Below are 24,065 nucleotides of genomic sequence, written 5' to 3' on the forward strand. Positions count from 1 at the left end.
TTTATGTCTACACCTAACACCCTAACATGAACCCTGAGTCTAAACACCCCTAATCTCACACTTATTAACCCCTAATCTGCCACCCCCGACATCGCCGCCACCTACATTATAATTATTAACCCCTGATCTTCCGCTCAGGACATGGCCGCCACCTTCATTATACTTATGAACCCATAATCTGCTGCCCCCAACATCGCAGACACTACATTATATTTATTAACCCCTAATCTTCCGCCCCCAATGTCGCCGCCACCTACCTACACTTATTGACCCCTAATCTTCCGCCCCCAACGTCGCTGCCACTATAATAAACATATTAACCCCTAAACCGCCGCACTCCCGCCTAGCAAACATTAGTTAAATATTATTAACCCCTAATCTGCTGGCCCTAACATCACCGTCAACTACCTACATTTATTAACCCCTAATCTGCCGCCCCCAACGTCGCTGCCACTATATTAAAGTTATAAATATAATTAAAAGAAATCGAAATAAATATTCCTATCATTAACTAAATAATTACTATTTAAAACTAAATACCTGTAAAATAAACCCTAAGATATCTACAATATAACTAATAGGTACATAGTAGCTAGCTTAGGGTTTATTTTTATTTTACAGGCAAGTTTGTATTTATTTTAACTAGGTAGAATAGATACTAAATAGTTATTAACTATAGGTAGTTAATAACTTCCTAGCTAAAATAAATACAAAAGTACCTGTAAAATAAAACCTAACCTAACTTACAATTACACCTAACACTACACTATAATTAAATTAATTCCCTAAATTAAATACAATTAAATGCAAATAAAATTAGCTAAAGTACAAAAAAAAAAAACACTAAATTACAGAAAATAATAAACAAATTTCAAGATTTTTAAACTAATTACACCTAATCTAATCCCACTAACAAAATAAAAAAGCCCCCTCAAAATAAAAAAGCCCTACCCTACACTAAATTACAAATAGCCCTTGAAAGGGCCTTTTGCTGGGCATTGGCCCAAAGTAATCAGCTCTTTTACCTGTAAAAAAATTACAAATCCCCCTCAACATTAAAACCCACCACCCACACAACCAACCCTACTCTAAAACCCACCCAATACCTAATTAAAAAAACCTTACACTAACCCCTTGAAGATCACCTTACCGAGAGAAGTCTTCATCCAACCGGGCCGAAGTACTCAACAAAGCTAGGAGAAGTCTTCATCCAAGCCGGGCGAAGTGGTCCTCCAGACGGGCAGAAGTCTTCATCCAGACGGCATCTTCTATCTTCATACATCTGGCGCGGATCGGGTCTATCTTCAAAACATCCGACGAGGAGCATCCTCTTCATCCGACGGCTAACACTGAATGAAGGTTCCTTTAAATGACGTCATCCAAGATGGCGTCCATTCAATTTCGATTGGCTGATAGAATTCTATCAGCCAATCGGAATTAAGGTAGAAAAAATCCTATTGGCTGATGCAATCAGCCAATAGTATTGAGCTGGCATTCTATTGGCTGATTGGAATAGCCAATAGAATGCCAGCTCAATCCTATTGACTGATTGGATCAGCCAATAGGATTGAACAAGGGCCTTGCTTTAGGGGTTAATAGGTAGTTTATGGGTGTTAGTGTACTTTTTAGCACTTTAGTTATGAGTTTTATGCTACAGCGTTGTAGTGTAAAACTCTTAACTACTGACTTTAATATGCGGTACCAGTCTTGACAGGAGAGGGTCTACCGCTCACTATTTGGCAGACTCATAATACCGGCGCTATGCAAGTCCCATTAAAAAAAGATTATACGCAACTTACGTAAGTGGATTAGCGGTATTTCCAAGTCTGGCCAAAAAAGTGAGCGAGTAATACCAGCGGGCATTAAAAAGCAGTGTTAGGACCGGCTAACGCTGCTTTTTAAGCCTAACGCAAAACTCGTAATCTAGGTGAATTTTTTGGGGGTTTATTGATTATATCACTGCTTGAAGGGTCTGTTTGTTGACTGATCCATATTAACAGTTTGTAGTGATGTTGATAGGTTACGTGTGAAATTAAATTGTTATGCTCCAAAACCAAAGTGAAACATATTTATTTTAAGAGATTTGTAGAGAGGCATTATATGTATAGTGTTTGTTGTGTTAATATTTGAAACAAATGTTATTAGTGTAAATGTTCTTTTGTTGGTATTTATTTGGTGACATCATCTAATATGATAGGAATAATGTCAGTATGTTTTTCCCATACTCAAAACCAATATTCTATACTAAACATTTGAGGGTTTTTTGTTAGTAATTTTAGGTGTTGCCTTGGTGTTTATCAAGTACTTTTAAGTGTGGAATTTGCTAAGTGGAAAATTGCCCTTTTAATGTGTAGTTATGTATCAAGAACTTTGGATTATGATAAGCCAAACAGGACATATTAAGTATAGGACCTATAATAAAGTGTTGCCAATGCAAAATGAAAATGGCTGAATTTGATTGTGTCAACATAAAAAATGGCTCATCTATTTCCGTTAACATGCAGGACATTATAAAGCACTTATCATTGGAAAAAAAACCTCCATATGCTTTATTGATATAAATTTATACAACACAGCTAAGAATGTTATATAATAAATGTGTAAAATAACATGAATATTGGTACACATAGACCTTTCTTTCTTGCAAAAAATGAACAATGAATGTGCAACAACATTTGTTTAAATAGTGCAAATCTGACAAAAATGTGTTATTTCTAAAAAAAAGTTCATAAATATTTGTCCATCTCTATTGCTAATTGTAATAATTGATCAAGCTTTAATTTAGTTTTAGAGGCCCATTTTTCAAGCTCCGGATGGAGCTTGAGGGCCTGTGTCTCTGGCGAGTCTTCAGACTCGCCAGAAACACAAGTTATGGAGCAGCGGTCTAAAGACCGCTGCTCCATAACCCTGTCCGTCTGCTCTGATGAGGTGGACAGGAATCATCACAATTCAACCCGATTGAGTACGATCGGGTTGATTGACACCCCCCCTGCTGGCGGCCGTGAGTCTGCAGGGGGCGGCATTGCACCAGAAGCTCAGAAGACATTCAGCGATGTTTGTCGGACCTAATCGTCACTGTCGGATCAGGTCCGACAGACATTTGGTAAATCGACCTCTTAATCTTGGATAACATACTCAGCCTATTGAGTGTCTGAGGTTGGTTAAGAAGGTACTCAGTGCTTAAGGCCAAAACCATGCTCTAAGCGTGCTTTTATTCCACTTAGGGACATAATTACTATATAAATAATATAATTATTATTATTATAAGTTATCATAACAACATATACAGTAAAGTCACACAACAAAATGATATTTCAGCTGTAATATATTTTTAACACACACACATATATATATATATATATATATATATATATATATATATATATATATATATATATATATATATATATATATATGTTTATTCTAGATAACTTTTAATAACTATTATATTATTACATTTAGCCACCAATAAGAATGTGTAACCCAGATTCTGAACCAAAAATGGGATGGATCCTAAGCTTTACATTCCTGCTTTTTAAATAAAGATAGCAAGAGAATGAAGAAAAAATAATGGTAGTAAAATAGAAATTTGCTTAAAATTGCATGCTCTATTTGAATCATGAAAGAAAAAAAAATGGGTTTAGTGTCCCTTTAAGGAATGTTTCTTTATATGATAGCATTTCATGTGGTATCAAAAGATGAGCAAATTATTGCTCATGATGAAATATTTTTCAAAGATGTTCTATCTAAATTTAGAAACCTATTTGCTTTTTATTTACGTTTGCAATTTGTGCACTTACATAGGTTATTCTATCCACTAGACATCATGAACACTTCTGTTTTTAGCAATAAAATGTTTGTTGATATATAAGACTGTTTAAAAGGAAGCATTTAAATAAAGAAGAAACAGATACAGAATGGTCTTCCAGAAATAGCATGAAAGGACTGCTTTGTTACTAGTTGTATTTCTAGACCTTTTAAATAAAGAGTGCTGATTATGGCTGGGAATCTCAATATAAATGGTAATATCTAGAGTAAACATTTTCACTTAAAGGTATCCCTCTAATATTTTAAATGGTTCTGCTCTTGATTAATTTGCAGATTATGTATTTTTTCATTATGGTAACTAAACTTGAATAATATATTTGTGTTCAAGAAGAAAGATCCTATAAACATTACCATTTTTTTTTGCTGTTTAAAACTGAATGTTTAAATTCTTCTAGTAGTAAAAATGTGCAATTCCTGTTTAGCAGCTGCAGTATTAGTGTATGAAATTAAAGGGATATGAAACCCAATTTTTTCTTTCATGATTCAGATAGAGCATGCAATTTTAAGCAACTTTCTAATTTACTTCTATTATCAATTTTTCTTTGTTCGCTTGGTATCTTTATTGGAAAAATCTGGAATGTAAGCTTAGTTGCTGGACCACTTTTGGCTCAGACCCTGGGTAGCACTTGCTGATTGGTGGCTACATTAAGGTGAAAATAGTAGTAAATTAGAAAGTTGCTTAAAATTGCATGCTCTATCTGAATCATGAAAGAAACAAATTGGGTTACATATACCTTTAAGCGGCTGATGTTTGTAATTTATATAGCAAATTTTTACATTTGTTTTATTTTTATTTTTTTATTAATCTTTAAAATTACCCTATATATATGGTGTCTAAATATTATTTATTTGTTTATGCAGGTGGTTGACCAGATTGATACCCTAACTTCTGATCTACAACTAGAAGATGAGATGACAGACAGCTCCAAAACAGACACACTTAACAGCAGCTCAAGTAGCACAACTGCTTCCAGCTTAGAGAAGATAAAAGAGCGTGCTAATGCACCATTAATAAATCCCCCAGTGCATCCATCTGCTATCCTTACAGTACTCAGAAAGTCTAAACCACCACGGCCGCCGCCACGTATGACACCAGTAAAGTTTGAAGACATGCCTAGGTTAAATACCTCATTAAGTATTGGAAAGAATAATGGAATGCTACTTAGAAATGGTGGTTTACCTGGTGGTCCTATCCAGGTTCCCAATGGTGACAGATGTACTCTTCATCATAATATCAAAATGGATAAAGTCCAAGCACAGCCTGTGACACACAGACCAGAAAAGGACCGTTGTTCTCAAGCTTCAACAAGAGAACGTGTGCGATTTAGTGAAAATGTACTTTACCATGGTTACTGTCCTGACTGTGATATAAGATCTGAAATTAAAAACAGAGAGGTACATCTACAAGGTGAACCCTTACATTTAGCAGGAAAGCTTCCACATCATTGTCCTCCCTTAGCTCCTCAACCGCCACCATCTCTTCCCATTGAAAATGGATTATTAGGCGTAAACATTGGTAGTAGTCACCCTTCTCAAAAATCGGGACCTGTGCCACCCCAGACTACACCAAAACCTCAGAAAACTATTTTGAGGAAATCAACCACTACAACCGTGTGATGTTTTCAAATTATAGTTTATTTAAATGAACATAATTGAAATAAACTGACATGAGCACTTTCAAGCAATAAAAAAAATAAAAAAAAATATATAGCCCTACCCTCTTCAAAAAGTGGCAAAAACCCCCCAAACATTTGGTAAGTATAACTGTATTTCTTGTGTAACAGATGTATATATTTGCTATATACAAATATTATGTGTAAATTTTCTTTTTAGGGTAAAATATTTTTTTTTTCTTTATGAAAAAAAACCCAAAGCTATTTGTATCTCCTTTTTTATACTTAAGGAGTGCAAAAAAACAATATAGAAAATAAAAGGAACTGCAGAATATTGTAAACAGGGGTCAAGTCCTACAAAAAAAAGTGTGGGAACTCTAAAGACCGCTGCTCCATAACCTGTCCGCCTGCTCTTAGCACGCGGACAGACATCACCGCAATTCAACCCGATCGAGTATGATCGGGTTCATCGACACCCCTTACTGGCCATGAATCTGCAGGGGGCGGCGTTGCACCAGCAGCTCACAAGAGCTGCTGGTGCAATGCTGAATACGGAGAGCGTATTGCTCTCCACATTCAGCGAGGTCTGTCGGACCTGATCCGCACTGTCGGATCAGGATCGACAGACCTTTGTTAAATAGGGGCCAAAGGGTTGAATGGTTGCCTTTGGGCCTGAGAATCCTCCTCTGTTATAGAGTCTCTCCCACTTGAGGTGCAATAGTCCTATTTCTGCTGAGGGGAGCTAACTAACCCCAGAGCAAGCCACACAGAAATGTAAACACCATGTGTTACACACAGTGCAGGGTGATCACACAGCAGGATCGCTGACAAGCTTGCATTTAGTGCATTGTAGGAATATTACTGCTCATTACTAGAGGCTCTCACTATCCCTCTAACTAGACTGTGCTCCAGCTCCTCCCACCAGCAGCAGCAGAGTTTACTGAAGTGTTTCTGTTCTCTATCTAGAGGGAACTTAGTTCCACTTGAAAAAATAGTGCAGGAACTCTGTTCCCATGCTCGACTTGACCCGTGATTGTGAAGCTTTACAAATAAATAAATACATAAATATTAATAATAAAATGAGTTTAAAAATGTGACCTGCAATCCAGTCTTGCACATGTACAAGGTGGCAGCATTGTAGATTTGAATTCTATCTATCTATCTATTTATCTATCTATTTATCTATCTATCTATCTATATGTTTTTCTATCTCCCTCTCTCTTTGGGCCTGATATTCAAGCCTTAGTGCTCAGGCAAGATATTCTAAGAAGTTTTGTCTGCATGGTGAGGCCCTTAACAAAATTTAGAAACACAAATGTTATCTTGAGAAATGTTTATGTTGCTATTTAGTGTTCTTTATGTGAAACAGAGACTCATACATTACAATACAAGGTCTAAAAAAAATTCCAAAGATGATGTGTGATTTCTCTCCAAATCTCAGTGTAATTTTGTAAACATTTCCACCCTCACAAATTAAAATGTGGAAAGCTTTTATCAAAATAATTAAAACACTAATTACTCTGAAAGGCAAACCTATGCATACAAACATACCATCAATTTAAAAATATAGTGCACTGAAATTAGCGGGATTTGATTTGTAGTAGGCATAATATTAACATTTAAACATATGCCAGAGTCTTCCTCTGTACTTCATCCACCATTGTGAACTTTTATTTCTATGGGAGACATCTCGCCACTCGCAGGGACAGCCCCTTTTTCTATAGAATTTCATGAGGGCTGCCCCTGCGAGTTTACGCGTTGAAAACAACATCTAGACTGGTTAATTTTAAAGAATCATTGCCTATCTATCTATCTATCTATCTATCTATCTATCTATCTATCTATCTATGTAAAATATTATAATAATAATCAATAGACGGTGCCACTGCCCACCAGTTGCCAAATATAGTAACAATATTAAGAAATGTATAAATGTTTCATATTAGACTTTAAAAACAGAAACTAAATAAAATGACGTCATTCATTGTTTGCAATGAATAAAGTCCAAATGAGAGGTGATTGCTGTGGGTTCCCCAAAAGGCAGCTCTCCAAAGGACTGGTCAGGTTCATCGTTAATAACTCTAGAAAATACAGAAAATAAGAAAGTGCCTCATGGTGTATAGAGAAAATTTACACACGTTTGGAGAAGCACAAATAAGTGCATAATAGGTCTCCCTGGATCTCTGAGCTGCCCAGCAAGCTATCCTAAGTTTAGGCACGAACCTTTCTACTTTAGACCAAATCCCAAGCTGACCTCCTAATAGATATGTCCAAGAAGGTTTGTATGTAGCCAGTGGGTTCTTTAGCAGGAGTGTTACTATTTGAATTTATGTCTGATGAAACAGCAGTTTTGCTGAGAAACATGTTACATTTTTAATGTTTTATTAACATACTTTTTTAACATACTCCTGCTGATTCCAGTTTGGATTTAGCTGCCAAGTGTTCCTATCCTGTTGCATTGGAAGAGTGGCACGGTGTCACTGATTATATAGAGACCTCCTTGGACATATCTATTGGGAGGTTAGTTGGGGATTTGGTCTGAAAGAGAAGAGTTCGTGCTTAACCTAAGCCTCCTAAGGAGAGCTTGCGGGGCAGCTAAGAGGTCCCAGAACACCTGTCATGCACTTGGTTGTGCTCCTCCATATGTGAGTGTAACTTTTCTCTATAAATATCGATATTGCTGTGAATGATCTACAACATAGAACACCTTCTTGTTTTCTGTATTCTGACAATAGTGGAATATTTTTGCTTAAACAATATTATTTACCATCATTTTTAATGTAAAAGCTTATACTTACAGTGACAATAAATATCCTGTAAATCTATCAATCAAGAAAAAGAATCTTTTTCCATTGTTCCCTCTACATTTAAACAGTTTCACCATTCTGCCACTTCACTTTTAAAAAGGAAATTTAACACCTCTTACTTTTGTGTAAAAATGGTGCTTGTCCCATAATGCCAAGGGCAAAAAGTTAATTCAGCCATCTGCAAATGCTGCAAATCAATTAGCTGGTTTATGTCATTTGGAGCATTTTGAAAATCTGGGTTACAGATTTTCTCTAAGGAGTGTAGGATAAAGAAACATTTTTGCACAAGAACATGAGGGATATAAAAATAAATCCAATTTTTTTTTTTTGTGATTCAGAAAAAGAATACAATTTAAATAAAGTTTTACTTCCATTATCAAATTTTCTTTGTTCCCATGGTATTCTTTGTTGAAGAGATACCTAGGTAGGTATCCGGAGCACTGCATTGCAGGAAATAGTTCTGTCGCTTAGTTCTCTTGCTAATCAATAACATTCTTGCAAAACTGCTGCCATATAGTGTTTCAGACATGGGCAGGCTCCTGACCTTATGTCACTGCTTTTTAACTAAAGATACGAAGACTACAAAGAAAATTTGATAATAGAGATAAATAAGAAAGTTGTTTAAAATTGTGTGCTCTATCTGAAACACAAAATACATTATTATTTTTTGGGGGTTTCATATCTTTTTAAAGGGACACTAAGGTTAAAGTGTCAGTAAACTTACTTCCATTATCAAATTGTGCACATTCTTTTCAAATCCACATTCTGGTGCAACTGCAGCTACTGATCATGTGTATACTTTTGTGATACTGTAATTGGCTGATGGCTGTCATATGGTACAGGGGGCTAGCAAATTGAAGTACATCTTGAAATTTGTCAGAAAAAAATATACTGCCTTTTTAAAATTCAGTGTTATTGCATTGTCTTTTTTATTATGTTAGTCGATTATGCAATTCTAATGATCCTTTAAAGTCCTTTAATGCAAGTTATAGAGTCACTGAATTATACAGTTTTTTTTAGTGCTTTCATTAGAATTTGTATATGGTTCAAGACTCGGTCATTTTTATTTATAGACCTTAAAGTCTAAATACAGATCCATTCTTTTACTGGTGTAGTTTACTTTAAAGTGATAGGAAAGTCAAAATTAATCTAGCATAATTCAGATAGAGCATGTAATTTGAAGACACTATTTTCAAATATGCTTTTTTCTCTTGGTATCCCTTGTTGAAAAAGAAAAGGCACATATCCTACACTATTGGGAGCTAGCTGCTGATTGGTGCCTGAACACATTTGTCTCTTGTGATTGGCTAATTAGATGTGTTCAGCAACTGCCAGTAGTGCAATGTTGTTCATTCAGCAAAGGATAACAAGAGAATGAAGGAAATGTTATAAAAGAAGTTAATTGTTTACTAGTTTAAAATTGTATGTTCTATCCAAATCAAGAAAGAACATTTCAAGGTTTCCTGTCCCTTTAAAGGAGGTATACCTAACAGAAGAATTTAAACACACAGTTTGATCACTAACCATGATTCAGTAGAAGAGGTTTAACACACAGTTTGATCACTAACCATGATTCAGTATAAGAGGTTTAACACACAGTTTGATTACTAACCATGATTCAGTATAAGAGGTTTAACACACCGTTTGATCACTAATCATGATTCAGTATAAGAGGTTTAACACACAGTTTGATCACTAACCATGATTCAGTAGAAGAGGTTTAACACACAGTTTGATCACTAACCATGATTCAGTATAAGAGGTTTAACACACAGTTTGATCACTAACCATGATTCAGTATAAGAGGTTTAACACACAGTTTGATCACTAACCATGATTCAGTACAAGAGGTTTAACACACAGTTTGATCACTAATCATGATTCAGTATAAGAGGTTTAACACACAGTTTGATCACTAACCATGATTCAGTATAAGAGGTTTAACACACAGTTTGATCACTAACCATGATTCAGTATAAGAGGTTTAACACACAGTTTGATCACTAACCATGATTCAGTATAAGAGGTTTAACACACAGTTTGATCACTAATCATGATTCAGTATAAGAGGTTTAACACAAAGTTTGATCACTAACCATGATTCAGTATAAGATGTTTAACACACAGTTTGATCACTAACCATGATTCAGTATAAGAGGTTTAACACACAGTTTGATCACTAATCATGATTCAGTATAAGAGGTTTAACACACAGTTTGATCACTAACCATGATTCAGTATAAGAGGTTTAACACACAGTTTGATCACTAACCATGATTCGGTATAAGAGGTTTAACACACAGTTTGATCACTAACCATGATTCAGTATAAGAGGTGTTTAAAGTTTGATGGAAGTTAACCTTGGTTATGTTTAAATAGAGAAAGATATATATGCAAATATGAGCCTAAAATCAAATTTAAGCTTAAAATGGTGTCCTAAGTACATTCCAGTAAAGGTCAGTTGAATCTAAAGGTAAAAAGAAATCACAGTTGGAAGTTGCTCATTTATTAAATGAAATACTCTAGGAACGTATTTCCTTTTATAGATGCACATAACATTTTTATTTTTCTCCCTTAAATTTCCATTCCAGTGAACAATAACAATGGGAGGAAATTACAATAACCATGGTAACAATCTAGATGCATCAATCACTTATAGTTTGCATTTCAACTCTATACTAGTAACTGCCGGCTGATTCAAAAATCTGATCCATTTTAAACACAGTATGCTTTTATTCTCGCAAGTTATTTTTTATTTTATTTCTCTTTTAATAATGCTTCTGAAACCTGTTATGTGCACACACTGCCTTTCTTCATAATTTAGAATTATAGGCTTTATTCTCTGTGGTTTTTAATCTATGTTTTTGTGGTTGATGTTTCCTTACATAATAAAGGTTCATTTTGGATGACAGCACATTAGTATAGTACTAGTCCTACTATATCATTATATGCCAGAGCTTCCTACACAGCACACGTATAAATGTGTGCAAGAATGATTTAACTAGTGTTCAAAGGTACATTCTGTTGACTCGAGTGAATAGTGTTCAGCGTGATTGGAAATCATTTAATTGAGCAGGTCAAGACTTTTCTCTTTAAAATTTTCTCAAAATACTTAGGGGAATTTACGAATTAGGGTTTATTATTCAGAAACAGACCTACACAGTGTTTGCAGACATATTGTGTAATATTGATTTACTGTCCACCAAGATTTATTGAAAAAACACTTCATGATTATTTTGAGTAATAGCAAACTGCACAGTAGCATAATAAAGGAGTTTATTTTTAACAGGATCACAAGTAGTCAATTAAAAGAAGGTAGTCTCATTAAGAATTCTTTTTTCGTGAAAATCAAATTTGAGTGAGTTTTCATTTTAATGTTTTAGCAGTGATACACAAAAGGAATAACTGATTGATGTCACTGAATACAATTTACTTGTGTTGGATAGATACTGTTTAATTTTCTCACTTTTCACAAACTTTTTTTGAGATTATAATGTTATGCATTTATGACTATTTACCTAGACTAACACAAAGCTTGCTTTTTAAAAACAATTGTAGGTGTTTGGAACATGTTAGTACAATCCTTATTTTCAACTGCCACTGTTTTGGAAGAATAGTCTAAAATGTATGAATAACCCTTCTCACCCTCTTAACAACATAAAAGTCCATTTTCTTTAAGGGCTCACCACAAAGCTTTACATCCACATAAAGCCATATATTTATCTGCGGTAAACGTTCATGAATCAGATAGGGCATATCATTTTAAACAACTTTCCAATTTACTTTTATCATCAATTTTGCTTTGTTCTCTTGGTATTCTTAGATGAAAGCTAAATCTAGGTAGGCTCATATGCTAATTTCTTAGCCCTTGAAGGCCGCCTCTTATCTTAAAGGAATACTATACCCAATTTTTTTCTTTAATGATTCAGATAGAGCAGGCAACTTTTTTTTATTTACATCCAACAGTACAATCACAATATGTAAAGAAATCAATTCCAAATCATTGCTTCAAATACAGAAAAAAGAAAAAAGTTACTTCAAAATGACATATCATTTTAAAAAATGCAGAGAAAAGAAAGAAAGGAATAGCTTTCCATTATTTTAAATCTTAACACATTGTTGGAGTTATTTTTTTTTCCCTTTTCCCCCTCCCCGTCTTACCCCCCAGAAAAAAAAAAAAGGAAAAGAAAAAAAAAGAAAAGAAAAAAAAGGGGGAGAAAGAAAACAAGAAAAAACAAATTTAGTTTACCATATCCCAAGCAGGACCAGATCCGTATAACGAAAGGGGTATATTAAAAATTCAATTTCGTTTGGCAAAAGTGCTTTTATAAACATTGACCATTTAAGAAAAAATCTGGTAATATCCTGATTGTTATCTATATTGGTGTCGATTTGTTCCAAAAGGCATTGTTTCTTTAAACAATTTTTTACTTCTAATATGCTCGGGACTGTACCCAATTTCCATTTTTTTAAAGATAAGGTATCTAGTGGCCAAAATAGTTGAGTTAATAAATTTAGAATTTAGTTTTTTATTCTCTAAATGAGAATAAAGAAAAAACATATTCTCTACAGTTAGGATCAAAGAATGGTTATTTGAAATTTTGGACAAGCCCATAGCATGTGCAGAAGGTCTGCTGAAGGAAGGGAGCATTTAGGGCATATGCTGAAGTTAACATTTCCACATTTAAACCCCTTTTCTGGGGTAAAGTAAACCATATGAAGCAACTTCAGATGGGATTCCCTCCATGTAGAAGAGAGAGTGGCTTGCATAGCTTCTTGGATTGAGATGTGCGGCAGTTTAGAATCTAAATCCTGCGATAATAACGCAGCCCATTAATACAGATCTTGTCCATATTTACAGTGCCCCGATCAGAGACTAGGACATTGTAACAGGGAGAAATTGACCAGAGCAGGCAACTTTAAGCAACTTTCTAATTTACTCCTATTATAAAATATTATTTGTTCTTTTGCTATCTTTATTTAAAAAGTAGGAATGTAAAGCTTAAGTGCCGGCCCATTTTTGGTTGAGAACCTGGGTTATGCTTGCTTATTGGTTTGCTAAATGTATCCACCAAAAAGCAAGTGCTATCCAGGGTTCTGAACCTAAAATGGGCTGGCTACTAAGCTTTGAATTTCTGCTTTTTAAATAAAGATAGCAAGAGAAAGAAGAAAAATTTATAGTAGGAATAAATTAAAAAAAAGAAAAAAATTGGGTTAGCATCCCTTTAATTAATTTTGACAGTTTTTCACAACTAAAGGGTGTTAGTTAATGCATGCTATATAGATAACATTGTGCTCACTCACGTGGAGTTACCTAGGAATCAGCACTGATTGGCTAAAATGCAAGTCTTGATAAAGACCTTGGTAGAGGTTGAAACACGTAGACGAACCCCGACAGACCAGCCCGAATATTAGCTAGAGATAGGTAAGCATAACTCCTATTCTTGTTTAGAGTATTGTTCGCTTTGCCAGTCGTTTTTTCTCTTTTCTCCCTATACAGGTTAAACAGAGACATTTGCTTTTAAATCCTTGGTCAAATATTCTACTAACAATTGCCCTGTCGGATTGGACACCAGCTGATCGGATATCTGCCTTTTGGATCCTTTTCAGTTTTAACTGCCTTTTTTAAAACAGTAACTGTCTGGACTCATAGGATTCCATTAGGAGTTAATTTGAGACTTTTATTTCATATAGCTTCCATTCCTTATAAGCTTTTTATATCGCTTCAACAATATTCGGTGCCTGTAAGGCAATCTTTATCTATGTGTTTATAGCTATATTTAATCTGATACTATTTGTATTCTGTATTGCGTTTTTTTACCTCATTAGATCTAACAGCTGTTTTGATAACACTAATTTGTGTTGGATTGGCCAATCCATATTGTTGTCTTAATTTGTATTAGGAGTGCTGTCTCCTACATTATTGTCCTAATCTGTATTAGGAGCGCCGTCTCCTTTATGTTCAATATTAACTATTAAGCACACATTTTTTAATTTAATGTGTTGCTAACCATCTGTCTTTTCTGTTGGATAATAAACTTATCCACTCCTTATAATCTACAAACTTTGAAATTTTCACGCAGTTACATTAGTGTAACGCTTTCTCATCCAGTTAAATTAGTATCGACTAATAGCATCCACACCTATTTTCTGTTTTATTTGTTATGCCAATCAGCTAACTTTATGCTCTGCACCATACACATATAAATATTGCTCATAGTGGATACGTATATCTTAGTAACGTTTTCTTATAACGTCTAATTTTTTCTGCTATCGCTCTGACCGACACATTGTATCTTTTTCACTCACCCCTCTATCAGTGTAACGTTTCTTATCCAGTCACAAGTATCGATTCTAAGCACACCATTCTATAGCGTTCACGCTTACTCTTTATCCGTCACGCTAATCAGTTAATTTTTCATTTTGCTTCTTACATATTTTGCACATTGGAAGTGTACATCCAAGTAACATTCTTCTATAACGTCTAACTTTTTTCTGTTATCCACACACAGTAAGTGTTCTCTCTTCTACTATCACTTCTAAACTGAGACATTGTATATCTTCTATTCACACTTTGTGAATGTTCCATTTTACATAAATCTGTTTTTCTTTTTTTTTTTTGGAATTACACTCCTAGTGGACACACTGTTTTACAGACACCATAAGATATTTTAGATTGTATTTTAGGCTTTTTAAACTGTATTTTTGCGCATATAAAGTTAATAGCGCAGATGTTTTTTAACTTGTGTTTAGTAACCTGATTATATATATATTATGTTTACTTGAATTTATCTACATTTGTATCAAATATATCTTTTAACATATAATTTAGAGTGATTCATTTTTTGTCCAACCTATTAATCAAACATTCATTGAAAATTGAATACTCCTTGTCCTCTCTCATACCATTGCCATTTTCACACCCTCTAGGGGTAATCCTTAACCCTAATCTGTTTTAGTCCAAGGGTCATAGAGAAAGATAAGGTCAAGTTATTATCTTATCTATTACATAACAAGTACTATAACCTTTCCGTTTTGGCGCTCCTTCTAAATCTAACCATCTCTCGCTAAATTGCAAGTCTGTCAAAAGAACTGATATAAAGGGGCAGTCTACAGAGGCTTAGATACAAGGTAATCACAGAGTGTATTAATATAACTGTGTTGGTTGTGCAAAACTGGGGTATGGGTAATAAAGAAATCATCTATCTTTTAAACAATAAAAATTCTGATGTAGACTGTCCCTTTAAGAATAAAAGAAATAAAGGTTCATTCTATTGCTGACATCACAAAGAGTGTTGTTGTCTATTGGGAGCATGAAATGTAGGAAGATATGATGCAGAGATTATGGCTGAGATTTAGTAAGGGCAAGATGGACATGGTTTACTCCCACTAGCCTGTCTGTCCGGCATCACAGCCAGCAGGCAGCAATACCCTGCCCACATTTAACATTGCACAAGCCACTGCTTATGCAATACATCCCCTTACTTGAGTGCAGCCAATTGTGAGTGAGCAGGAGCTGCCAATCACCCCCGTTGGACTTGTCCAGGGTGATTGCAAGCCGCCAACTCAGAGGCGGCATATAGGTTAAAAAGTAGCGCTCTGATTGCTGCTGCTTCTTAACTATTGGCTGTAGGCTCGCTAATGCACGCCGAATTCACTAAATCTGCGTCATGCATCTTCATAAATCTCGACCTAAATTTTATATAGAATAATACAGAATAATATAATTGTACAAATGTAACAGTCAAAAGGAGGGAAAGGTTATGTTTTCATGGAATTGTCAACACTACAAGATCCCTCAGAAGATTCTAGAAAGTCTAACATTGCTTTATCTCTAAGGGGGTCCCCTGTGTTTTTAGATCTGAAGGAGAAACAAGTTTAGTACAATATAGCATTGCATGACATGAGTGTTTTGTTGCATTTAATAAAAATAAAAGAAAAAAGGAAGGCACTAAAAGCAGAGTGAAAAATGGGGGAAAAAAACAAACAGAGGGAATTACACAATTTAAAATAAGCTAATAAAATAAACTCCTGGTCTAAATGAACAGGGTATCAGAACATGTAGAAGCAAAAAATCCCTATTGGGTGTATAGGTGAAACCTAATGTATGCAATAGTGATAAAGTGCTATTAAGTAAATACAACTCAGGTAAATTATGAAATTAATCAATCATACAAACTAAGGGTGATAAGAAAACAAAATAGGGGTTGTATTCATGATAAAAATATGCTAACCAACTGCTTAATATAGCATATGTGAATACACAGTTATACAATAAAGTAGGACAGAGCCCTAGCTATACAATAGCATGGCCAACACAATACCATAAAAAAGGAAAGAGAAAGAAAAAAGGTGGTGCCAAAAAGGTTATAATAAAATGGAAATATGTATTGGAAATACAGAACCTTCTGCTAGATAAAATACAAATTCATAAAACAATTATGGTAGCAATAAAGTTTATTATGGCATTAACATATAATAAGTTAGTGTATAAATGTATACCAAATCACAAATAAGACATAAAATGTGTGTTTGCGTACTTACACAAACTGGTAAAAAAAAGCCAATATTAGGCCACAAGTGGGACGTCTCCCAAAAAAATTCAGAAAATATATATATAATAAATATGAAAAAATGCAAGTTGATAGAATGTCACCTTAAAATGTTAAAAAATAATTCACCTTAGAATAAGTGTACTATGTACACTAGAAGAGGAGTGGGAGAGAAGACATTTTCTTCTTAAAGCAATTCTGATACAATAGTCAAAATGTTCACGTTAACTCCTGTGAGATGTATGTTTGTGGGAACTGCTTAATGTCTGATCACCTTCAATTTGTAAGTGTTATGGCACTTGTGAAAAAATGATGATATTCACAATGTGAAAAAGTCCCAAATTATACCCTCTTACTATGCAAGACAGGGATTATGATGGCAAGGTAATTGCTCTCAGAATTACTTAGAAAATCACAGGTATTTTTAACAAAGCCGATACTCACAGTTACTTGATAAAATAAATAAGACTCTGATCCCTCAAAGAGTGTTTTGGAGAGTGTTCGAAGAACCAACACTTAGTGCATATGCATGCAGGTGAATCCAGAGTGTCCAGAATGCAGTTACTTGGTAGAGAAAATTCAGCTTTAGCCTCACAGAACGTGTTCAGAGAGCATTCAAAGAACCTGTGCTTACTTCATTTGCACGCAGGTGAATCCAGAGTGCCTGGAGTGTCTGGGGCCGCCCTCTTAGCTAGACAGGAAAAATCCCCAGATAACAACAAATGAAAACAAGTTTGGACAAACTTCTCAATACTAAAAATAAAAAGGGAAAGTCAGTAAAACAACAGGCTGGTTCGCTTCAACACGTTTCACCCTTAAAACGAACAATTTCAAGATAAGATTCCCAACTGTTGTAATCAGCTTATAAATACCTATCGGCTAGATTACGAGTTTTGTGTTATGAGTGAAAAACAGCGTTATGGCTCTTTTTCACTACCGCTGGTATTACGAGTCTTGTCAAAAAATCTGTATCGCACACTTTATTTGCCGTAACGCAACGTAACTACCACAGCTTTCAAAAAGTCCTTTTTTCAATGGGACTTCTATAGCGTTGGTATTACGAGTTTGCCTTTCCAGCCAAAAAGTGAGCGATACAGCCTATAACTACAAGATTCATACCGCCACCCGAAAGTCAGTAGTTATGAGTTTTACGCTACAAAGCTGTAACATAAAACTCCTAACTAAAGTGCTAAAAAGAACACTAACACCCATAAACTAACTATTAACCCCTAAACCTTGGCCCTCCCACATCGCAAACACTAAAATTATTAACCCCTAATCTGCCACTCCCGACATCGCTGCCACTATAATAAACATATTAACCCCTAAACCACCGCAATCCCGAATCACAAACACTAGTTAAAAAATATTAACCCCTAATCTGCTGTCCCTAACATCGCAACCAACATTACTGTTATTAACAAATAATCATCAAAGCAAGAGTGTGTTCAGAACAAAAATCCCCAAGTGCTCTAAACGTGTATCGAAGCACATAAAGATGGGGAATTCAGGTCCCAATAATCTGTGTATCAATATTTTGGACCTCGGTCAGTATAGAAAGTCACTCAAATTGGTACAGAGTCCATTGTCCCATGGAAAAGGTAAAATCCCATTCAAAGTGTTTAAAGTATGTCCCAGAGCCTAGTAGTCACGGGTGGAAATGCCAGTTCACAATGTTATTAGATCAACTCTTACCCTCCACTATGTTGGTGGGGTGCCTGGGAACACTTCCGTACTTCTCCTCGAATGGGTCGATGAAACCCTTCCTAGGGGGTGCAGTCTGTGTTTCCCTTCTCGGCGTGCTTCAGAGAGATCCAGCGTAGAGACGTTTCCTTAATGCGTCACCCGTGACGTTGCTTAGGCTAAACCAACTGGTATTTCCTGGGGGGGAGGTATAAACCAAAGGGACAAGGAGCCGGTTCTGTATCCCAAGAGTGGCTAAAGCAGGTAGCTGGTGCAAAGAAGCGGTAAGCCCAACCGCTAAGGAAACATACGATCAGAAGAAAATATGCACCAATGAGGCGTAGTATCTGCTGCAGTAGAAAATGTTTATTGTACAATTCAAAAGTAATGTACAGACAAAGTCACAGTGGAGAACGCCTGACGCGTTTCGCGCATGCGTAGATGCGCTTCATCGGAGGCTAATTAGAATCTGAATGTGACAGCTTTTGACACAGGATTTAATATCTTTTCTATTGGTTGCAGCCCCTACCGTACCGAATTTCAAAATAGCCCCCAAAATACATAAAAATCTTTCTAAACCACCTGGAAGACCCATTGTGGCCAGCCAGGGTTCCCTGTGTGAGAGGCTTGGAGGCTGGCTGGACCACTTGTTACAACCACTTGTACAAACTTTACCAGGGTACATAAGAGACAGCAGCCACCTCATTCAACAATTAAGTAACATTAAATGGAAGAAGGGATATACTTGGCTTACAATTGATGTAGCTGCACTATATTCTAGCATCCCCCACACAGCAGGATTAACAGCACTGAATGAGATGCTATTAAGACACACTGATTTTGAAACAGGCTTCATTACTTATGTTGTAGAGACAGCAGAATTCTTATTGAAACATAATTATTTTGTACATGAGGGCAATTATTATCTACAGAAACGTGGCACGGCCATGGGCGCTAAATTCGCCCCGGCTTATGCCAACATATACATGGGGCATATGGAACTGAATATGATTTTTACAGCTGATTTCCCATACAAAAACAACATTATACTATACGGTCGCTTTATTGACGACCTCATTATAATTTGGGATACAACAAATAATGAACACACCATAGAACAGTTCATGTCTTATATCAACACTAACAATATGAATCTAAGTTTTACCTATAAGAGTGATGCTCAAATAATTGAATACTTGGATTTAAAACTCAGTATTGATGATTCTAATTCAAACATCATTACATCTACATATAGAAAACCGACCTCTAGGAATACTATCCTTAGAGCAGATTCATGTCATGTACCACACCTGAAAAAGGGGATACCCAAAGGACAATACCTAAGACTTCGCAGGAATTGTTCTAATCTAGATCTATACAAAGCAGAGGCTAAAGAGTTAACTGATAGACTCATTAAAAGAGGATATAATAAACACAAACTTCAGAATATCAATAAAGAAATTGAGAGATTACCAAGGAACAGCCTGTTTAACAAGAAAGACAGAGGACTCGACAACGACAATATTGTCTTTTCCACTAAGTTTAGTAATCAGTACTATAAAATTTGTAAAGTCATCAAAAGTAATCTCACGGTTCTAAAAAGTGATGACACTTTAAAAGAAATAGTATCCAAAGGGATAAAATTTGTAGCAAAAAAAGCACCTTCATTGGGTGACATAACTAGCAAGAAATTTTCAGAAAAATCACAACCTACAGATAATTGGCTAACCCCAAACCCAGGTTTCTTTAAATGTGGTCACAGACCATGTAAAAGCTGTGAATACACACAAAAAACTAACACATTTTCATCAATGAATACAAAAGAAACTTATAATATTAGACAGAGGATAGATTGCACATCACAATATGTCATTTATCTGGTCACATGCCAATATTGTTTTCAGCAATATACTGGGATTACGACACGTCCATTAAAAGATCGAATTAGGGAGCATCTTTTATCCTTAACTGAAAAAGAGCCAAAGACCCCTGTAGCGAAACACTTTCGCCAACATGGTATAGGCACTGATTATTTCTCATTTACTGGCATTGAGAGAATCATAAACAATGCAAGAGGAGGGGATAAGACAGCTAAACTACTCAAAAGAGAAGTATTTTGGATACTCAAATTGGATACTAGATACCCTCATGGTATAAATAGGAGATTAGATGTAGACCTATTTGTATAAGCAATACCTCTGAGAATATTACCATAAATTTAAAAATAGAATACTTAAAAATAGAATACATAACACACTACCAATCATACAATCTCATTTAATGATACTGTCTATTGGACAAAGTCTTGCTAGTTCAATTAAATCTTAGTGGCCATTTTCTTATTTCTATGATCCCTCCTATTTCCACTCAATATAAGCTGAAAACACACAATACGATTCTAGAATGTTACATATACAGAAGAGTACATTACTATTGATATACCATATTACAACCTAGGGTCTTCCCTTTGAAGTCTGAATTTGAATTTTAAACTCCATTCCTAGCTTTATTTTAAATTTTATTTTTATTCTTTGTTTTCTACGACATATTTTATATGCTTTATTCTTTCATTCCCTTCCCTGAACTATTTTGCCTTATCCTTTATTATTCATTCTATTTTTACATTCCATATTTAGATTTGATTTTATCCACTCCCTATATTTATTTTTTTATTTTTATATTTTCCTATCCACTAGCCTCTATTACTGAGTATACACTTACTCGAGATGACTACCCAGGACCCCTTGTTTAGCTGACCTTAGATATTGACATTAGACTAAGTTCCAATCTATTAGGCTACTGGGCAATAATAAATAGCTTAATCAGAGTGAATTTTGCCCTAACTATATAGGACAAAGGATACATCATCTTTAGGGTATTATATGATTGAGTATAGGAATAGAATGTCCAATTAGTGAGTCATTTGAACGTTATTTGTATTTTGTATTTTTTATTCTTTGCTTTATATATTTTTCTGAATATGAGCGATGTACATGTATTTAGTTTTATTTATTTATTTATTTTTTATGATAGGATGTCCTTTATATTTTTTCCGTTTTGCTTTACTAGCAGTGACTAGTCATTTCTTAGGCAGACATTATGAAGTAAACATCTAAGACAGTAAGTGTTTCACGTTAAGTATAAGTACTTATACTATACACAATTGTTCATCATATGTCTTTAGCCTATATGTTAATTTCATTTAGAGATTCATTGCCTGTCACTATCGGATATCTTAGAATGTATACATTTTTTGTTAATATATTGTATATTTAATATGCATATAAGTATGTCTAATAGGAGCCAGGAAGAAGAATTCTTTCAGGTCTGACATCCCAGTGCGGCTATAATTTGTGGTAATAAAAATAACATATTCCGTTCACTATTGAACTGATTTATGTTTATAACAGCTGCACTGGGCAGTCACACCATTGGCTCATATTCAAACTCACATATGATTGGTAGAATGTTTGTTTAAAAGCTGTCACATTCAGATTCTAATTAGCCTCCGATGAAGCGCATCTACGCATGCGCGAAACGCGTCAGGCGTTCTCCACTGTGACTTTGTCTGTACATTACTTTTGAATTGTACAATAAACATTTTCTACTGCAGCAGATACTACGCCTCATTGGTGCATATTTTCTTCTGATCGTATGTTACTGTTATTAACCCCTAATCTGATGCCCCCCCAAATCCCCGCCACTATACTAAAGTTATTAACCTAAACCTAACCCTAAGTCTAACCCTAACACCCCCTAACTTTAATGTAATTAAAATATATCTAAATAAAACCTACTATTAATAAATAAATAATTCCTATTTAAAACTAAATACTTACCTATAAAATAAACCCTAAGCTAGCTACAATATAACTAAGAGTTATATTGCATCTATCTTAGGTTTTATTTTTATTTCACAGGCAAGTTTGTATTTATTTTAACTAAGTAGACTAGTTAGTAAATAATTATTAACTATTTACTAACTACCTAGTTAAAATAAGTACAAATTTACCTGTAAAATAAAAACCTAACCTGTCTTACACTAACACCTAACCTTACACTACAATTCAATAAATTAGATTAATTAAATACAATTAACTAAATTACAAAAAACAAACAAACAAACAAACAAACACTAAATTACACAAAATAAAAAAGAAATGATCAAATAATTAAACTAATTACACCTAATCTAATAGCCCTATCAAAATAAAAAAGCCCCCCCAAAGAAATAAAAAAAACCTAAACTAAAAAAACTAAACTGCAAATAGCCCTTAAAAGGGCCTTTTGCGGGGCATTGCCCCAAAGAAATCAGCTCTTTTACCTGTGGAAAAAAATCCCACCACCCACACAACCAAACCCCCCAAATAAAAACCTATCTAAAAAAACCTAAGCTCCCCATTGCCATGAAAAGGGCATTTGTATGGGCATTGCCCTTAAAAGGGCATTTAGCTCTTTTTCCGCCCAAAGTCCATAACCTAAAATTAAAACCCACCCAATAAACCCTTAAAAAAACCTAACACTAACCCCCGAAGATCCACTTACAGTTTTTGAAGACTCGACATCAATCCTCAACGAAGCGGCAGAAGTCCTCATCGAAGCTGGCAGAAGTCTTTATCCAAGCGGGCTGAAGTCTTCATCTAACCGGGCAGAAGTCTTCATCCAGACAGCATCTTCTATCTTCATCCATCCGGCGCGGAGCGGCTCCATCTTCAAGACATTCGGCGCGGAGCATTCTCTTCTTGCAACGGCGACTGAAGAATGAAGGTTCCTTTAAGGGACGTCATCCAAGATGGCGTCCCTTGAATTCCGATTGACTGATAGAATTCTTTCAGCCAATCGTAATTAAAGGTGAAAAAATCCTATTGGCTGATGCAGCCAATTGGATTGAGCTTGCATTCAGGGAGTTTTTTTAATCTTAATCCCTTAACGGCCAAGGATGTGCAGGGTACGTCCTACAAAAACTGGTAGTTAATGACCAAGGATGTACCCTGCACGTCATCAGCGGTTTCAATCGCTGGAAGCGATCGTGAGGCATACTGCAATACCCTTTTTTTAGCCACTCTGTGGCCCTCTCTGCATCGGCCAGTGATGGTGCCGATCATTGTTGGGTGGGAGGGATAGGAGAGAGGCGGTGGGCAGCCCATTGCTGTAGGAGTTCCGGTTTGAGGTCCGGTAAGCGTTTGCAAGGGGGGCGGGAGCGCACAAGGGGGGCAGGAGTGTGCAACATGGGGTGGTACTATGGAACAGCTCCAGTGAAGGAAGGAGGGAGAGGGCTATAAATAAAGATTTGGGAAAGGGATCTGGGAGGGGGAGGGTGGTAGGGTGTGCTATTTCTGAACAAAGGGGATCTCAGAGAAGCATTTACAACCATATATGCCATAATTGCACAAGCTGTTTGTAAATAATTTCAGTGAGAAACCTAAAGTTTGTGAAAAAGTTAACAATGTTTTTTATTTGATTGCATTTGGCAGCATGAAATATACCAAAATTAGTCTAGCTCAATACTTTGGGTTGTCTACTAAAAAAAATTATATGCAAGTAAAGGGTTATTCAGGGATTCCTAGCAGATATCAGTGTTA

General features: G+C 35.4%; 1 protein-coding gene across 1 annotated transcript in view; it reads left to right on the top strand.

Annotated features, from left to right (window-relative positions):
• PRR16 (proline rich 16) overlaps positions 1-24,065 on the top strand; it is a 752,278-nt gene that overhangs the window by 425,555 nt on the left and 302,658 nt on the right. Inside the window, exon 2 of the mRNA XM_053701595.1 lies at positions 4,690-5,582. Within this exon, the coding sequence (XP_053557570.1) occupies positions 4,690-5,445 (756 nt within the window). The 3' untranslated portion in view covers positions 5,446-5,582. The remainder of the gene's footprint in view (positions 1-4,689; positions 5,583-24,065) is intronic.

The sequence above is a fragment of the Bombina bombina genome, chromosome 2 (assembly GCF_027579735.1).
Source record: "Bombina bombina isolate aBomBom1 chromosome 2, aBomBom1.pri, whole genome shotgun sequence".
Taxonomy (NCBI): domain Eukaryota; kingdom Metazoa; phylum Chordata; class Amphibia; order Anura; family Bombinatoridae; genus Bombina; species Bombina bombina.